Raw genomic sequence first — 17906 nt, 5'->3', positions numbered from 1 at the left:
GAGTACAGGGTGGACAGAGGTCACTTTCCTTTCATGGCTCTAGTTTCCACTGGACAGGCCACTGGTGTGTCCTCTGGGTGGTCCCTCCCCTTGGATTTTGCTAACGCCACTGGGCTGAGAGGGCCTTTCTGAGGTTGTTTTAGCCCCTGGGCTGACTCACTGGTCCTGCCTAGTCTCACCCCCTATGGAACTAATTCCCTGTATTCAATTCTGTTTATATAATAATTATATATATATAAACAAAATCTGAGCATACCAGTTTTTAAAATATTGACATTATTTGTTTGTTTAATATGTTCAATTTGAAATTAAAATCACCTCAAACCTTCTTCACTTTTATGATCTATGGTATGTTTATGATACGACTCTCTCTCAACAGTATGCCACAATATTGGAAGTTTAGACTAGCTTTTTTTAATTACTCTCTAGGAGATACAAAAGGTAATGTATTTTCAGATTTTCTAAACTATTGCCTCAGTCATCTCCTCTTCAGCTCAATCTTCCCTTCCTCATTTTGCTAGTAAGTTCTCTTTTCCTAAGTCAATCTAAAAACCAAACAAACAAACCAAACAAAACTCATTCTAGCCAGGGCACACTCTTGACTCAATCAAGGAACCATCACTATGAGGAGATGAACAGTATTTACTTGGTGCCTACAGTCTACAGCATGGTAATGAATGTTATGGGAAAATATTCATGAAGGAGCACATGTAGCTCCTAGCTGGTGACTGGGGAGGGGACCATTTGGCCTTCAGGGGACAGTGGTGCAGAAAGATGTGTGTAATAGCCGTAGCAAAAAGGGCACATGGAGGGATTTGCACTTTCATGCCGTGTGAACACGTGGCATTCTGAGCTGAGAATGTGAACAGGCCTCTCTCATCAGGCAGGAATGGTTAAGAAACACGTCATGGAAGAACTGACCTTTATGCAGGAGAAGAGACTGAACAGGTTTAGTGAAGAGGGAGGGGTAAAATGCTATTTCCACACACAGAATCTTAAAGTTATAGCAAGGACAGAGAAAATGAGCTTACCAGGCAGGAGAGGGGAAAGACGAGGAGAAACAGAAACGTAGTGCAGAGTCCTGAATGAAAGCCAGGAAGAGATGTGATGGGAGGCCAAAGGGAGGGTTCTGAGGGTGAAGAGAAACAGCTTTCTTCTAACCTTATGTCATTTGTGCATTTAGGCCAGGAGACCTTGATGTGTTAGGGGCTTTGAAGGATATGTCCCTAGTATTTGAGAATTAAATAGAAACTTATACACAAGAAGCCTGTGTACAGTGAGGATGCTTAACTACTGGTGTGATTTGTATTTAGTTTGTACAAGTTCAAATGGCCTGTAACCACTGAAAGCTCAGTCTTCAGGCTCCAGACTGATGTTTTTCTTAAAAATATCTTTTTTTTTTTATAGATATTGCTTGTTACCACTGGCAGATAGAATATTGAACTGAAGAGTTAACTATTCCCATCTAAAGTGGCATATTTTTTGGTTTATGTCTTTCCAGGGAAGTCCTTCATTGTTATTTCTTGTTTCTCCAGATCTTCCACATTGGCATTCGGCTCATACTCTTCCCATCCACTTTCCTCTCTGCTGACAGAATGCTCAGATTTGCTCACACCATCCTCTTATTTAAAATCCTCTGATGCTTCTTCCCTACTTGCAGAAGAAGCATGTGCCCTCGGCATGGCATATGGGCAAGGTTGCTGGATTAGGAAATAAAAAATACAGGGTGCCCAGTTAAATTTTGAATTTTAAACAATGGATTTTTTATAATTACAAGTATGTCCTGTGCAATATTTAGGACATACTTATACTTAGACATTATTCACTGTTTATCTGAAATTCAGATTTAACTGGACATCCTGTATACCATCTGTCAACCCTATATGTGGACCTTGCCACCTGTCTTGCACTGGTGCTCCCCGTTCCAGCCATCTCCAGCTGCTGCATTCTTGGGACCCCATGTGTTTCCTGCCCCTGAGACATTACTCACATTCTGCTTTCTGCCTGAATTAAAGTTCCTTTACTTAAACTAAGGCCATGAAGACCATGGAACTCCAGATGGAAGAAATCCACTCAGGTGTAATATGCTGCCATTCCCTGTCACCCACCCCTGCGGCGTGGGTGGGGAGCAGGGAGGGCAAAGGCTCCCGGGGAAGAGGTTGCATGTATGCTGTTGGAACAGCAATCAGTGTTTCAGGTCTGGCCTTTTCCGTCCAAAAAGGCTCTGCGTGTTCCCAAATAACAAAGTCTCACTTGCTCCTGAAATGACCTCTCTTAAAGCATTATCAGTCTGACCTTGACTCAGGGCTCCATCCCGAAGTCCTCATCCCTTTAGAGGCTGCCAACCTCTAGAGACCGGCCAACCCCACTGTGTGCTTCCTGCCTTCTCATTGTGATCATCCATAGAGGCTTCTGGCCATGTGTTCAGTGGCCTACAACTCTACCCATACCTGTTAGAACTTCCCAGCAAAGTCGCTTTCGTAAATCACGCCCCAAATGGAACTAATGCATTTGCTACGCTGGTTTCCCTCACTTTTTAATAGTGTCTATTGTAACCTCAGAAAATCTAATCCTTGAATAAATAGCTTTTGAACTAAAAATCTGCACATGACATTGAAATGTTTTGAAGTAGGATATGTCAATTCAACTCTGAACTGAGAAATAAGCATGCTTTCTATAATGATATGAGGAATAAGAATAATGGGTTTGTTGTACAGTTTGTGAGAATACGCTGACCTGAATCCTCATTAGAAGAGCTCATTCTTGACATCAGATGGAACATTTATTAATCAGTGGGGATTGCTAGCAAGGATTTCTCTGGGTGAATAAACAAATGTTACAAACTTTTAAAATCAGACTCCCAGTAGAGGTGTTGGAAATTGCAGTAAAATTATTATTTATGTGTACTTAGAATCTTCCTTCCTTAGGTAAGGAACAACACAAACAGTCTTAAGTTAATCCTCAAAGTGTGGTGCCCCCAAATCCTCCCAGAGAAACATTGTTAAGACCCTCTTTTGAGTTTATGAAGCATTTAAGCATCAACATAATTCTCAGGAGGCTGAGAAAGTTGTGTCACAGCCCAGGTCAAGCTGTTCTTTCCTGAAACAGAGGCACAGAGCAGAATTTGCATAGCAACTGATTCAGGCAAGTAGGCCAGGTCTGGGAACAGGAGGTCAGGTAGGGCACTGCAGCAGGAGATGAACTGTCCTGTGCCACCTTTTGGTATCAGCACTGTATAACTTTATAAAGAGTTACTTTATGTTCTTTAGAAGCACATCAGAGCTAGCATAGTGAAAGACAGCAACTTATTCATTTACTTCCTTAAACCTTAAACTTTATAGGCTTACAAATTAAGTAATAATAATATAGAACAAATACACATACCTATAAGAACAGCCATATCAGGGTACTGCAGTTATATAAACCTCCTTAGAGAAATCGAGGTTTGATGTTAAAATTTTTTTTAAAAAAAAGGAAAACCTCATTTTTAAAAAAGGAGGACAACCTTAAAGATGCCTCTTATTTCCTTCTAGCCCTTCATGCCTCATTCTGTGTATGAAACAACTGAATGTATTTCCTGCGGTCCATGAAACTGCTTCCCACAGCTTGCAAAAATTAAAGGATATTATTGGATTAAAAACAAGCAAACACTGTGCTCATTCTGTCAAACAGCCATGCTGTTCTAAGTGTGATGTGCCATGCTCAGAAAATAGGCTGTGCTTATTTTTATTGATTTATTTCAAAACTTCTCTCAGTCAAAGAGTCCTTGGAAGTTTAATAACGTTTTGCTCTAGACTGTGCAGCAGAGACGCAGTGGGCAGGAGTGGGAAAATACAGCTGTGAACATATACATCCTATGCCTGAGCAAGAAGACACTTTAAAGTTGGCGACAGGACCTAAAAGTCACCATTTCATACCGTTACGTTCAGCTGCTTTTCATTTGACATGATGCCTCAGTGATTTAGTGCTGTGACTATAAAATGTCAGGAGGATTTATTGGCATGAAACAGATCAATTCATATTAGAAAATAAGAACTAAAACATACTTTTTCTGACCTTCTACATTCTGGTCTAAGCAGAAAGCATTGAAGTAATAAATAATCAGAACCCTCACTATTAGCTATAGAATTATTTTTTCTTAAATTACATTCTAAAGTAAATACCAATTGTGTCTAGGAGTCAGGGAAGAAAATGAAAGCTATTTTATCCATAAGCAGCAATAGTCTCCAGTTCCATCAAGCGTAAGTAATAATTCTATCAATCATCCTAAGAGGAGTAGATTTCTAAGTGAATCTTGACTCTTTTTGGGGAAAGAAATGGGAGAGAAATACCAGTTTATTGACATTTATCAAATTCAGACACAATGAATCCTTTCTGTCACGATGATGTTTGTGTCCATGGAAACAAGGTTTATAAAAATAACTAATATTCTGTTTTGCTTTGGAAATCAAGTTTACATGTTTCTTCCAGAATAATTGCCAGGATTAGTTATGAGAATTATCACTGGATTAATATCACTTGTAAGCAGGTGTGACAAATGTGATGGTAGGACTATGCTGGGAGCACAGAGGAGGATCACCTCGCTCAGGGCATCCAGGAAAACTTCCAGGGAGAGGTGATGTCAGAACTGTCTTCAATGATAAGTGAGAGTTAGGTGAAGAATGGAGGAAGGGTCGTCCAGGTAGAGGCTATGAAAGAGGAATATGAAAATAGTAGGGAAAGAAGAAAGAATCCGATTTTAGATGCCAGGGATTGCCTCACTGAGAATCCTCACCTGGAAGACAAGGAGGGTCTGTAGAGGACATTTGTTCCTTATACATAGCACACGTCTGTTTGCTAGGAAGGGAACTGCACCCTTACTTTCCTTGAAGAACCATCCATCACCCACATTGACGATCAGGTTTGGATAAATTAAGCATTAGTACCTTCATGGGTATGTAACTTAAGCCCGGCCAATCAAACGATTCCATTACCACAGCCACAGTATCCAGGGTTGTATTATTTCCCTATTGCTGCTGTAACAAATTACTACAAACGTAGAGGCCTTCATACAAATTCATCATCTTATAGTCCTAAGGTCTGCAGTCCAAAAATGAAGGTGTCAGGGGCACTGTGTTTCTTCCGGGGGCTCCAGGGAAGAATTTATTTCCTTGCCTTTTCTAGCATCTAGATGGCTAGAAATGTGAAAAGCAGCTGATTAGGGCAAGTAGGTCAGGCATGAGGATGAAAAAAGAAGGTGGGGACTGTATAAGGAGGTGAATTATCTCATGCCTCGTTTAGGTAGTAGAACTGAAAGTTCCTTGGCTCAGGACTCCTGCTTCCATCTCCAAGACCAGCAACATAGTGTCCTTCTAATCGTTCTCTGACCTGTGCTCTGTCCTCACATCTCTTGATAAGACTGTGATCTCTCCCCCAGTTCTTCTTATAGGGGCTACATTGGGCCTGTCTGAATAATCTAGGGTAAGCTCTGCATCTCAAGATACTTAACCACATCTGCAAAGTTCCTTTTGCCATGTGAGGTAGTATCTTCTTAGCTTCCAGGGATTCAAACATCGGCATCTTTGGGAGCCGTGGTGATTCTGTTTACCACGGGGGTGTTCATGTGACCCAAGACAGATGAACAAGGCCTAACCCCTCTATTTAAATCAGAAATATAAGGAGGTGCCCTCTTTCTGCCAGAGAGACAAAATGGTTGAAATTTTAATTTTAGAGCCACATGTGCTCATTTTGCTCTCACTTGGGAGTGCCTGCCTAAGAATAAAGTCAACAGAAAGCAAAGTAAGGGGTAAAGAAAGAGAATCCTGGTGTAATTGTAGGAGAGGGTGGATATGACTCTGCTTCTCCCTTTGGAATTCCAGGTAATTGAGCCAGCAAATTCCCACTTCTGAATAAGCCAGTTTGAACTGCATTTCTCTTAATACAACCAAGAGTCTTGAGTTCTGAGAGATATAGGAACAATTAAGGCTTTTATAAAAGGAACTTACATCATTTAATTTTTACTTTATAAATGTATAACTGGCATTGTATGGAAAATATTTTGGAAACAGAGCTAGTCTGGAAGTAGAAAGACAAATCAGGGAGGAACTTCAGTAGATAAGGTGAGAAATTATGAAAACTTGAAGCAAGTCATTGGCAATGGCAATAGAAGTATTAAATCCAGACCATCAGTAGTGGATAAACTACCAGCATTTGGTGACCAATTAGATATAAGGATGAGTCTTGGCTGAGCTCCAGGTCATGAATGGAGAAGTTAGCTGACTAGGCATGTAGATTTGAGAATTACAGTAGAAGTAAGTCTATGATTTTAGATGAAATTATTTTGAAATAATATGAATTTAGAAGGGAAGAAGACTGAGGATGGAATTTAGAAACACACTTACAAGAGATACTGGCATCATAAAAATTAACAGAAGAAAGGTCATCAAATAGTGGAAAGATGGAAAGTAGGATAAGTTGTAATAATGCTGCCATGAAGAATGGTAAGCAGATGAAGAGAGAACATTAAACATTCAACCAGGAGTGCAATAGCCAGCAGGTTATATTTTAAGCTTTGCTCTAAGTGTTCTTTCTTTTGACTCCCAGAGTGCTTTATGTATATTATAACATGTACCACTTATTTGAACATAAACTTTGCTTCATAAATACTTGGAAACAAGAACATCACATTGACCTCTCTGGGGAGTGGGCTGTGGGCAGCAGGGCCCTCAGAGCCTGGGAAATGCTCAGGAAATGGCCCCCAACCACTTTTCCTCCGTTCACAAGGTTCTTCCCACCTGCCAGAAGTCACATAGCCCAGGCATACTTTCCTTGTTATCGGCAAGCACAGTTTTTCCTCTTTATGGTTGATCTCTACCCCATGTGCTAAGATTTGTGCAACCTTATTGAGACACTGTATAAATAAAGCTGTTTCCATGGTTCAGGTGCTGGCTGCAGCCATCAGCTGTCAGTCCTCCCCATAAGCCAGCCTATCTCTCGGCTTGTGTCTGTTTTGTTCTCATGTGCGTCCTTCATCTCCCACCTTACCACTCAGGTCAACTCTCCCTCCTCACGCCAGGTGGTGAGAGGTCCCTCTCTCTGTGCTGGTATGCAACAGATCTCTTTTTCTATATTCAAATTAAATCACTAAATTTCCTTTAAAGCCCCCTACTGGCAGAGTATTTTTAAAAAGTCAATTTCAGGAATGCTAAATCCTCTTCCCTGTGTCAAAAGAATCTTTGGAGGCTTACATAGTGTGCAGAAATTGGTGGAAGTCCCTCTAGTCTTTGGTTGATCATGATTTCCGTTTTCATTTTTCAGGCCTACAAGGCTACTTCAAAGGTGACAGCCTCTCCTTTCATTCTAAGACCCCAGAATGAAATAGATCAGGATGAGTTAAGAGTTAAGTCAATCCAAATGCAGAGAGGAAGTAAATTATTTCTGAAAACTTGGATAAGGAGAGAAGGGAATTGGGATTGGGGGTGGGGGGAGAGGAATGTTAAGAGAATGTTGGAATACTTTACTGCTATAGCCTGACTTACTAAAAGATGTACTAGTGCCTTGGGGTTTTGGTTCTCTCTCTCTAGTTATTGCTAATTTGTTTGCTATTATATATTAAACATAGGAGAACTATAATGTCTCTTTACTTTTACCCTTCCCATAGCAAATATCCCAAGATAGTCAAGCCCATGTTCAGGGCTTTTTGCTCAAAGAAAAGAAACAGATGTGTATGTGAGTATTTGAGAATAAAAAATAACTGGCGATCATGGAGGAGTGAAGAGAGGATAGGCTTTGGTGCTCAGACTATAGGTCACTGGATCCCGACTTGAGAGAAATTCAAACTTGTTTGGACTCCCCAGATAGAGTCTGAAGGGTCAGGTCTGAGGTGATCGTGGGAGCCTCATCTAATAAGCATGCCTCATTATTCTGATCTGGGTGATTTGATAACCAACCACAGTGGAAGGAAGGTTTTGTACTCTGAGGGTTGAGTGAAGGAAAGGACTCTAACTTTAGGAAGGTGTTGGCTATTGAAGGTCAGGAAGAGAGTTGAGGTGTCCTAAGATGATGGACCCTACGTCAGGGATGCGTACAAAGAACTGAGGCCTTAAGAACCTTGGCGCTTTCAGTGACTAAGTCGAGCAAGGAAAGCACTGCCGTTAGTGAGGGCGCTGGCCTGAATTCGGACCACACAGGTGCCTGGCCTGAGTGGGGCGGGGAGCTCCACCTCCTGACTGGGATGAGACTTCCTAATTGAAATTAATTTGGTTTAAAAATTAAATGTGGCATCTTTTATACTTGAAATGCCAGGGGAAAATTTATATATGATATTTATTTTTAAATATGGGAGACACTTGAGTATGATTATGTTATGAGAGGATCTTTCCAATCATAAAAATAGGAGAGATTGAAGACATGAGATATTTTCAAAAACGTATGAATGGACTTCTTGAGTATATCATTCCCTAAAAATCTCACTTTTCTCATACTTCCATTGAGAAAAATAAAAGCCATAACAAGGAAGCTCCCTTATCATTCAATGACCCGTGTTATAAATTTATCCATGATGGCGCTGATCTTTGCCCTCATTCTTCTTATTACAAGGAGGAAGCTTCCTTTTGCTCACAGAAACTAAAAATTCATCATGTTCTCTGGATTCAGCCTCCTGTGTTTTTTTGAGCTTTTACGCTTATCTGTCTCTCTGGGATCATTCATCTCTCCCTGTCAGGTAGATCTTCCCATTGGCATGTAAATGTTCTTGTATTTCTCATTTTAAACAAAAATTATACCCTAACTTAATGTTCTTCTCTATCTGCCACTCTGGTTCTTTATTTTCCTTTGTAAATGTTTGAAGATCCTTGCTTATGTTGCCTCCATTTCCCCAACTTCAAGTAACTCTCCCAAGTCCTTATAATCTTTCCCCTTCAATTTACCAGTGAACAAATTACTCAAGGGTACAGATAAACCCCATGTTATAAAACCCAATGGACACTTTTCTCATAGTCCATAACTTTTTCTTTTTTTGAGACAGGCACACTCTATTGCCGGGGGTAGAGGGCACTGGCATCATTATCGCTCAGAGCAACTTCAAATACCTGGTCTCTAGTGATCCTCCTGCCTCAGCCTTCTGAGTAGCTGGGAGTAGAGGTGTCTGATTTAAAAAAATTTTTTTTTGGTAGAGATGATGTGGGGAGGGCCTTGCTCTTGCTTAGGCTGGTCTAGAACTTCTGGCTTCAAACCATCCTCCCATCTTGACTTCCCAAGATAACAGGCATGGGCCACCACACCTGGGTCTTTTGTGAGTTCTCAGTAGCATCTGTCAAGATGATCATTTTCCTCTTTCTTGATACATGCTTCTATTTTTCAGTCTTCAGGCCCTTTCTCTACTTTCTTTCTATGTAATAATCATCTAGTCCTGTGGCTATGAAAACAGATGACTCTAAGCTATTTTTTCCCATCTGTACCCTGCTCCCTTACCCCCACTGTTCTAGGCTCAAGTAATAAAACACATTTTTAATAATTCCACTTGGATGTCTCTCAGGTAAAAAATTTAATATGTCCAAAACAAAAATTTTGATTTTTTTTTTAAACTAATCTTGCCTTCAAACAGTATCACCATTAGCTGCCAAAGCAGAGATCTTTGAATCATTCTTGATTATTCTGTTTCTTGTATTGTCTATGTTCTATCTTGATCATGTTCTCTTAATTGTGCTTCTCTAACATAAATTAAAATCTACCCATCCTTTTCAATCTCTGCTGCCACCCCATCCAGGCCAGCGCCACCTTGGGAGGTAAAGTAACAGTCATTGGAAGACACGTTTGCTCATTTCTGCTCCCCAGCTTAATGTCGCAGAACCCCCAGCTCTGTGGTGTCGTGCAGCAATCTGAAAGGGTGCTCTGAGGACAAAACAGGATCAAGTACATGGCTCCTCCTGTCTTTTGCCTGAGTCACTATATTCTTTAAAAGATAAAAGACCCTAGTCCTTGCCTTCTCCTGTGGTGCCTCTGTAATCTATAACCAGGTGTTCTCTTACACTCAAACCTTGATGTGATTCTGCTTGAATGTAACTTCTGAGCAAGTCTGATGTAATTTTGCACATACTAACCCCTGACCCGACCCCCTGTAGGCCCATATAAGCAATGAGTTGAAATGCAGGTTTGGAGCGGGCTGACAGAACCTCCCTGAAGCACTGCTCCTGGGCTACAGGCCTCTGTCTAGAGTCCTCAGTAAGACTTCTCAATAAAACTGACTTCAATTCTTTAAAAGTTTGACTTTTTTCATCTTTAGTTGATAACCTTGTGCCTGGTGAACTCTCATAAAGTCCTAATTAGTATCCCTCATTTCTATCATCCCCTTTCTAACTTATTTCTAGTAGCCAGAATGATCTTTTATATGCAAACCATTAGTCCATGGCTTCCTGTACTTTTTCAAAGTTTAGTCTTGCCTACAAGTCTCTGCATCACTGCTAACTTCTGCAGCTACCACTTTTCAACTCTACTGCTCATGCAGTACCATGATTCAGCCCCAGGCAAGCCCTTTCTCAATCTTGTAAGTGTAAAAATTTTCTCCAGTCTTAGGGTCTTCACACTTGCTGTGATGTTTGTTCATGACATTTTTGTTTGCTTTTCCTTCAGGTCAACAAACAGTCTTTCCTAATAATCTAGGCTCCCATTGCCATTCTCTGCCACTGCCTTTTGATTCCTTTATAAATACCAGCTCATTATCTGATTTGTCTGTCTTTCCTATAAGGCCCTTAAAAGAGGGTGGCTATGTCTTACTCAAGATATTTTGATTTTTGTGGTCTGGAGTTACAAACCAGGCACCAATATTTTTAATAGTTCTCTGGGTGATTTTGATTGGCAGCCAAAATTGAGAACAACTGCTCTGGACCATCAGTTCTCAAGTGTGGTTCCTAGTCACCAGCAGCAGCAGCAGCAGCAGCATCTGTGAATGTGTTAGAAACATAAATTATCTGGCCCTGCCTCAGGCCCTAGAGAATTAGAATCTCTTTCAACGATTCTGAGACATGCTAAAGTTTAAAAATTGCTACTCTAAATTCCACAAGGGTTATTTTTTTGTGATCTCAATGTTGTGCATCATCTTTGACCTAGTAGCATACTAGATAACTGAATCAAAAAACTAATACTCAACAATAACTATAACCAATAAATAGGATAGATTATGTAAATGACACAACAAATGAATGGCTTTTCTTTACAGAACCAAATGCAGGTGATGTGATTTCAGTGTACTTCTTTGTACTAAGGCCTAAGGATACATTTCTTCCACTAGGCCTCGCTGAGAAGGTGTGTCCCAGCGGAGACAGAAGGGCAGAGAAGAGCGTGATTTCCTGAGCTGCTGCCCCACCAGTTCTCTTTTTCAGCCTCATTTATGCTGCTCCTACACTTCAGCACCAAGTGTTTTGACAAGTGTGCTGTTTTCACTTCTATGACTTCCACCTCTAATTCAAAGATGGCAAAATGGAGAGCCCATTTATTAGATTTTATTAGTAACGGATTAGCTCATATTTATTTTCCTTTAATTTTCCAGTGAATGGGTCACTAGTGACTTGCCCAACCAAATTAGTATACCTGACTTTTCTTGGATGAGCTTCCATATATTGTATATGAACAGTCTTCTATTAGAAACTCAGTGTCACTTCTAACATTATCTACATCTCCTCTCCCAGCGCCATCTGGAAATCTCACCATTTTTGGAGTGCAAGGTACAGCCTTTTCCATTCTTAGACATTTTATCAGACTAAAAATGCTCAGGTACTGGAAGACCTCTCCTGATCGGCTTGCTAGAGAAAACAGAAAAGATTATCTACTCTAATTCCAGTGTGGAGTTGACATATAAGCTAGAGAGAAGCAATGATATTGGTTCAAGCTGCTCAGAAGTGAATGACGCTTCCCTTTGGATAGTGTCTCTCACAAATAAGGCAAAAGCTGCTCCTGGGGGTGGATGCTAATTTTGTAGCTCAGACTGCTTTCTGGCATTCTTCTCTATAATGAATCACTCTCCCAGACCCCAGAGAGAAATAATGCTTCAGCTCTATATTGGCCGAAATGGTTGTGCCTGCAAGCTCTTCCCCTGCTAGGGATGCCTTGGAGAGCTTTCCTTCCAGATTGCAGGGGCCTACTTGCTGCACATTTCAACAGCTTTCCTGTAGGGGCTGCAGCAGCAGCAGCAGCTTTGAAGGACACAGCAAGGACTTGCTTGACAAAAATGCTCCCCCTTCTCCCCTCCTGTGCTTTAGTGGCTGAAGTTCCCTGTTTTAGTTACTCCTTTAAAAGACAGAAGTATGATACTATTTGGGTAAATTTCTTCCTGACCATCTCCTTTCTTGAATTCTATTTTCCATTTTTTCCCATGTTACTGAGGATTAGCTTAATATAGATATATCATCGCAAACTCTTGGTGGTGGGGGGAAAGAATCCAGGCAGAGAAAACGAGATCAGAAATACAATTAGGGGCTTTCCTTACGTCCCTTCAAGAATCAGTGAAGGCGGATGCTGTTACGCAGCACGGCAGATGAAATTTGCACATACGCTGAAATGTACCCCAGGTCTTCTACATGGTGCAAAACTGGGTAGCAACGTATAAGCATCTACTGTGGAAACTGATTCTGCTACTACGCCCCTCCTGGGATGCTAAAGAAATATATTGTAGAATGATAACTATGTCGGTAAGTTGTCTATTTATTTAGATAAGATTTATGAAATGATGAACATCCTGACCATCTACATGCAAAATGTCTTTCGAGCCTGCTTGACCTCGATGACTAAAGTTTTCCATTTCTCCTTATACTGAGGCAAGAGGATTCCTTATTCTAGGAATCTTCAGAGGAAAAGGGGTAGAGGATAAAGGTAACACCTTACTGTACTCTCTGTCATTAGACCCTTAGCTTAGAGATGTTTTGGTCCCTTTTCTTCAGGTCACCTAGATGGTCTCTGATGCAGAAGAATCAGGGAAGTCTTGGCAGGCTGTGGCCTTGAGAGTGGTGGAATGTAGCAGTGGAAAGAGGTGCCAAGAAAGTTACCTAAACTATCCTTCCAACCAAAATACGGGAAGGGACAGGAACAAATAGATAAATATTTCAAACTAAAACCATTTTACTTCTCTCCTTAGGGAGAATAAAAGATGGATATTGTCTCACTCAAGGTTTGAATGAAATAAAACATTTTGCTTTCAGCTTCATTCAGACCTGGTAATTTCCCTTCCCTTTCTAATGCGCAAACCTTATTAAATTTAGCTAAAGTGGCAAATAATTATGTAATTGTTACTGAGGATAAGGGAAATGGTAATCAACTCTCATGCATCCACATATATTATCCTTGGCAAATTTTGGTCTTTTCCATACTTAACTAAAATGCAACATAGTGTCCAACAGATGTCCTCTAAGCCTGGGTTAGAGAAAACAAGCACTTTGAAAAAGTTCTTAACCCAAATTATTTGGAATTCTTGGCCACTTTGAACTGCACGATTCTTTGGTATATATGTTTCTGACCCATGTGTAAGCATATTAGTATAGCGAATTGAAAGATAGCTATATGTCCATGTTGTTAGTAATATTCCTTATATTTAAGCTACATTAGACCCAGCAATTCCATTCTTAGGGTATACGTCCACAAGAAGTGGGTACATATTTTTACAAAAAGACTTGTATGAGAACATTCATGGTGACCCTGTTCACAATAGCTCCAAACTGGAACAACTCAAATATCCATTAACAGAAGAATGACTATAAAGAACATATTTATATAATAAAACATGACTCGGCAATAAAATGGAATTACTGATACAAGCAATAGCATGGTTGAATTTCACAGGTGTTATGTTGTGCAAAAGAATTCATACTCTAGGATTCCACTTAGACGATGTTCAAGAACAGGCAAAACTAATTTATGGTGCAAAACTAAGTATCAGGAAAGTACTTGTTTCTGGATGGGGTGTGGATGGAATATTTACTGGAAAAAGCCATAAGAAATATTTTGAGGTTCAGGAAGTGTTTCATACCTTGATCTGAATGATCACAAAGAGAATATATATATTTGTCAAAATGCATTGAGGGAATATTTAAGATCTGTAGGCAACTTATGACTCAAAAATGTCAAAAATGCAAACAACAATTCACACTTTTAAGAAAATACTTTAAAACATCAGAAATAAAATGTACCTTTGTTCTTCTAATACACTTGATGTAAATATTTGGGAAAAAGTAAAAATGTAAAACGGGATGGCTATTAATATATATAACCAGATATATGAATTAAATTGTGCCCCTAATTTTTAAGCCTCATAGATGGTTAATTCACAATCTTTACATGTTGAGTACAATGGTGAAATCCTCAGCTCCACAGGGTGAAGATTTTGTTTTCTTTACATTGTGTTTCAAGCATCTAGCTTAGTGCCTGCACTGATTTTTGAGGGACTCCGAAGGAGCTTTAACTTCTTCAACACAATAGAAATACCACCTGACTTCCCTGTGTTGTACGAACAACACAATAGACTCAGTCTATTCTTGTTTCTTTTTTTTTTAATATAAAATTAAGCTTATTCTTTATTAAATTTATAATACCACTTTACTGCAGCCTTTGACTCCAGGACACTTTAAATAATATTTGGTCGCTGAGGAAGGCATAAATTATAGTAAGCATCTTTGTTCCAAAAGTCTGGGCCCTTCCATCCACACCAGCCCTTTTCTAAAATAACCTGTAGATCTTCGGCTCCTGTATAATGTGGATCTAGAATTAGAAATTTTATCTGCCCTGTTATCTCATTCCATGCAACACCTAGTATTGTGTGGGCCAAAACTCCTCCCCCGATCATAACTGGCGTTCCTTCGCTTTGGAAATGATTAGCCAGTTCCCGTCCTTGAGAGGCCATTTCTGAACCTTGGCTGACAAACAGTATTTTTGAAGTTATACCAATCAATTGGTTTAGTACCAGCTGAACCTCAATGGATCCGATCCATTGCCGTGATCCCACAAATGCTGCTGGTTTGTCACCGGCATCAACTAGTGCCTGCTGAATATCTCTGTGTGTTGGAATGGAGCGCTCTGTGTATCCCTGGTGTGTGAACCAGGAACAGATAGTCTGGAGAGACCGGTAAGCACAGCCCCAGCCATTGTCATCTACCCGATCCTGCATGTAGTGATGGAAGCTATATGTGCCCTGGACCACATATACCATACCAGTCTCCATGTTTGGTGGATTAAGATAAATATGTGGATTTCTTATGTAACCATCTTTGTATGGCTCATCTGGAAAGTGATAAGCATTAGACCTTTTGAAATAAGGTCTGTCATGACGGAGATTGAAGAGATCATGTAACTCCTTTCTATAGGCCTGAAGCTGACATCTGGAATTCCTGACGGATATGAAATTGTTACAAGATTTTTTTTTCCTGGTAATAAAAAGTGCAGTGGTTCAGGGACCACGATAGATGTTCCTTTCATAAATTTCAAAATGCATTTTTCCATATCAGTTAGTTGATTATGAATTGCATCAACTAGAAGTTTACGAACTTTTCCCCATATTTCTTCTGGAGCCACAGATATAACTACATCAACTGGTAAGGTCATATTAACATAGTGGTGTCCTCCATTTTCCCTTTCGATGATGGGGGTTACAGCTGCCAGAGAGGTTGACATTTCCAGCATAAGATCTATATTTACTATCTGATGCATGTCTGATAACTTTTTGTCTTTCTTTCTCATGAATTTTCATTTTATATCTTCTTCCTGCTCAAATTGAATAAAGTGCAATATGGTCTTACAGGCAGAGCTATCAGTCAGCTCTCTGGGTATGGTGTTTATATCACTGTTGGGCCATATATACACTGAACTGTGGCAAATTCTGAACACAAGCGCATTTGAAGAAAGCTCGGTAGACAGATCACACAACATATGTTTTAGTGCCTTCTTGATAAAAAGTTCATTAGCAGTAGCTAGCTGAAAAGCCAGATCAAGGCCTCCTCTTATTCTGAAGAGTATATCCATAGTTTTTGAGGTCACCACGTCTGCGACGTGGCGGTGACAAAAGCACTGACGTTGCCCACGGGCTCGGGGGGCCGGTCCCTATTCTTGTTTCTATAACAAAATACATGAGCCTGGGTAATTTGTAAATAAGGGAAATTTATTCCTCACATTTCTGGAGGTTGGAAGTTCAAGATCAAGGCTCTGGCAGGGTTGGTGTTTGGTGAGGTCCCTGTCTCTGCTACAAGATAGCACCTTGAATACTGTGTCCTCGCAAGGTGGAAGCAGGCAAAGGCAAAGAGGGCACTAGAGCACGCCCTCCCTCCAGCCTCTTTATGAGAGCACTAATTCATTCAGGAGGACAGAGCCCTAGAGGCTAAGAGCCCCTAAGCCCAGAGAGGGGCTTAATCATTTCCCCAAAGGCCCCACCTCTTAAGCAGTTGCATAGGGGATTAACTTTTCACATGAATTCTGGAGGGGACATAAGCGTTCAAACCACTGCACTGGTGAAAAATAATTTTATCTGAAAAGTCTAAAGTAAAAGGTCATTTTGATATTTCAGATTACTTTATGTGTTAGTTTTTCCTTTTCCCCATAAACTAACACCAATAATGACTGCAGAACTCTAGTCCTTGGAGACATATAGTCAACTCTTTAATACTTAGCTGGAAGAACAAATAACTTACAGTAACTTTCTAGCACACCCCCTCCCCCCACCATTTAACCTAAGTAAAATCTACCATACTCTCTTTGGTACTTTAAGGGTGGGGATTTATTAACATTTGTTAGTGTCTTCACAGTGTGTTTAATAGTTTTTAAATAAATGAATGACCCTCAATTTGTTAATATAATAAACTATTAATATTTATGAATTAATACATAGTAATAGGATGATCTGCTTTTCTAGGGAACACAGAACGTGTGCTATATTCCTGTATGAGAAGGTTTTATTTATATCCTCTATTTATGAATAGGAATATTGAGTCTGTGGAGATTAAGCTCTCATGCTTACTTGTTCAAGGTCACTCACTAGAAGGTTGCTGATATGGGGATTCAACCCCATGTTTGTCTGTCTCCTCCCAATGATCATAACTATTTTGTCATACTGCCAGGGTACTGAAGTCACTTTTCCACTACGCATTCTATTTCAGACCTAACCTAGTAAAGCCTACTGGGTGTAAAATAATATTTCTAATGATGGAAAGGTTCTTCCTTTCATGATACAGCCTGCTTTGTTGGATAGTTACCACGATAGAAACCAAAAGATTCCTGCAACAGGGTGAGGCAAGTCTCTTTTGAACTTCTTGAGCTGGGGCAAATCATTGGATCTTTTTGAAACTTTATTTTCTTATTACTTAAATTAGAGAAAATATTGCCTACTCCGTTTTACCTCACAAGACAGAGATGATCATATAACAATATGTAAAAAATGTTCCATGAAAATGCCATAAAAATGGTCATTTTAAGAAAAAGGTAGTATCATCATGAATTAGGACACTAGAGAAGATTGGGCTGAATTCAGAGATGTCTGAATGGTCTTTTGTTGAATTTGTGTGTGTCTCTTTCTCTCTATTTCCCTCCTTACACACACACAGACACACACACACACACATTTTCTTATAAATCTCTCTATAACAAAGATAACTTTTAGGTAATTTATAGGAACTTAAAATTTTTTTTTATTAATTTCAAGTAGACCCTGGAGACTGGTTCACCAGCCTGACAAGAGAGGCCTTGTGCCCACGTGGCCTATTGCTTTAAGCAGATGGAACATCATATTCGGTGCTAATTAAAATCTTCCAAGGGTCTTCAAAGGGCAGCAGTAAATACTACATATTTCCTTTATTTAAAACACTAGCAGATGAAGAGTTTTTTCCTCCTTAATGAATATAGGATTCCCATCTGTTATCTTTACAAAAACGCAGCATGCAATGAAGAAGAAAAAATAGAAT

General features: G+C 39.9%; 1 protein-coding gene across 1 annotated transcript; it reads right to left on the bottom strand.

Annotated features, from left to right (window-relative positions):
- Window positions 1-14512: 14512 nt before the first annotated feature.
- On the bottom strand, window positions 14513-16050 carry LOC100945461 (ufm1-specific protease 2-like). The gene is given in 2 exon segments (XM_023513211.1): window positions 14513-15336; window positions 15339-16050. Coding segments are annotated over 2 exon segments (1107 nt in total). The 5' UTR covers window positions 15697-16050; the 3' UTR covers window positions 14513-14587.
- Window positions 16051-17906: the final 1856 nt, after the last annotated feature.

Source organism: Otolemur garnettii, unplaced genomic scaffold (genome assembly GCF_000181295.1).
Source record: "Otolemur garnettii isolate 467f Iridium unplaced genomic scaffold, OtoGar3 scaffold00037, whole genome shotgun sequence".
Taxonomy (NCBI): domain Eukaryota; kingdom Metazoa; phylum Chordata; class Mammalia; order Primates; family Galagidae; genus Otolemur; species Otolemur garnettii.
Note: the sequence above shows the minus strand (reverse complement) of the source record. Positions and strands in the feature narration are given on the sequence as shown.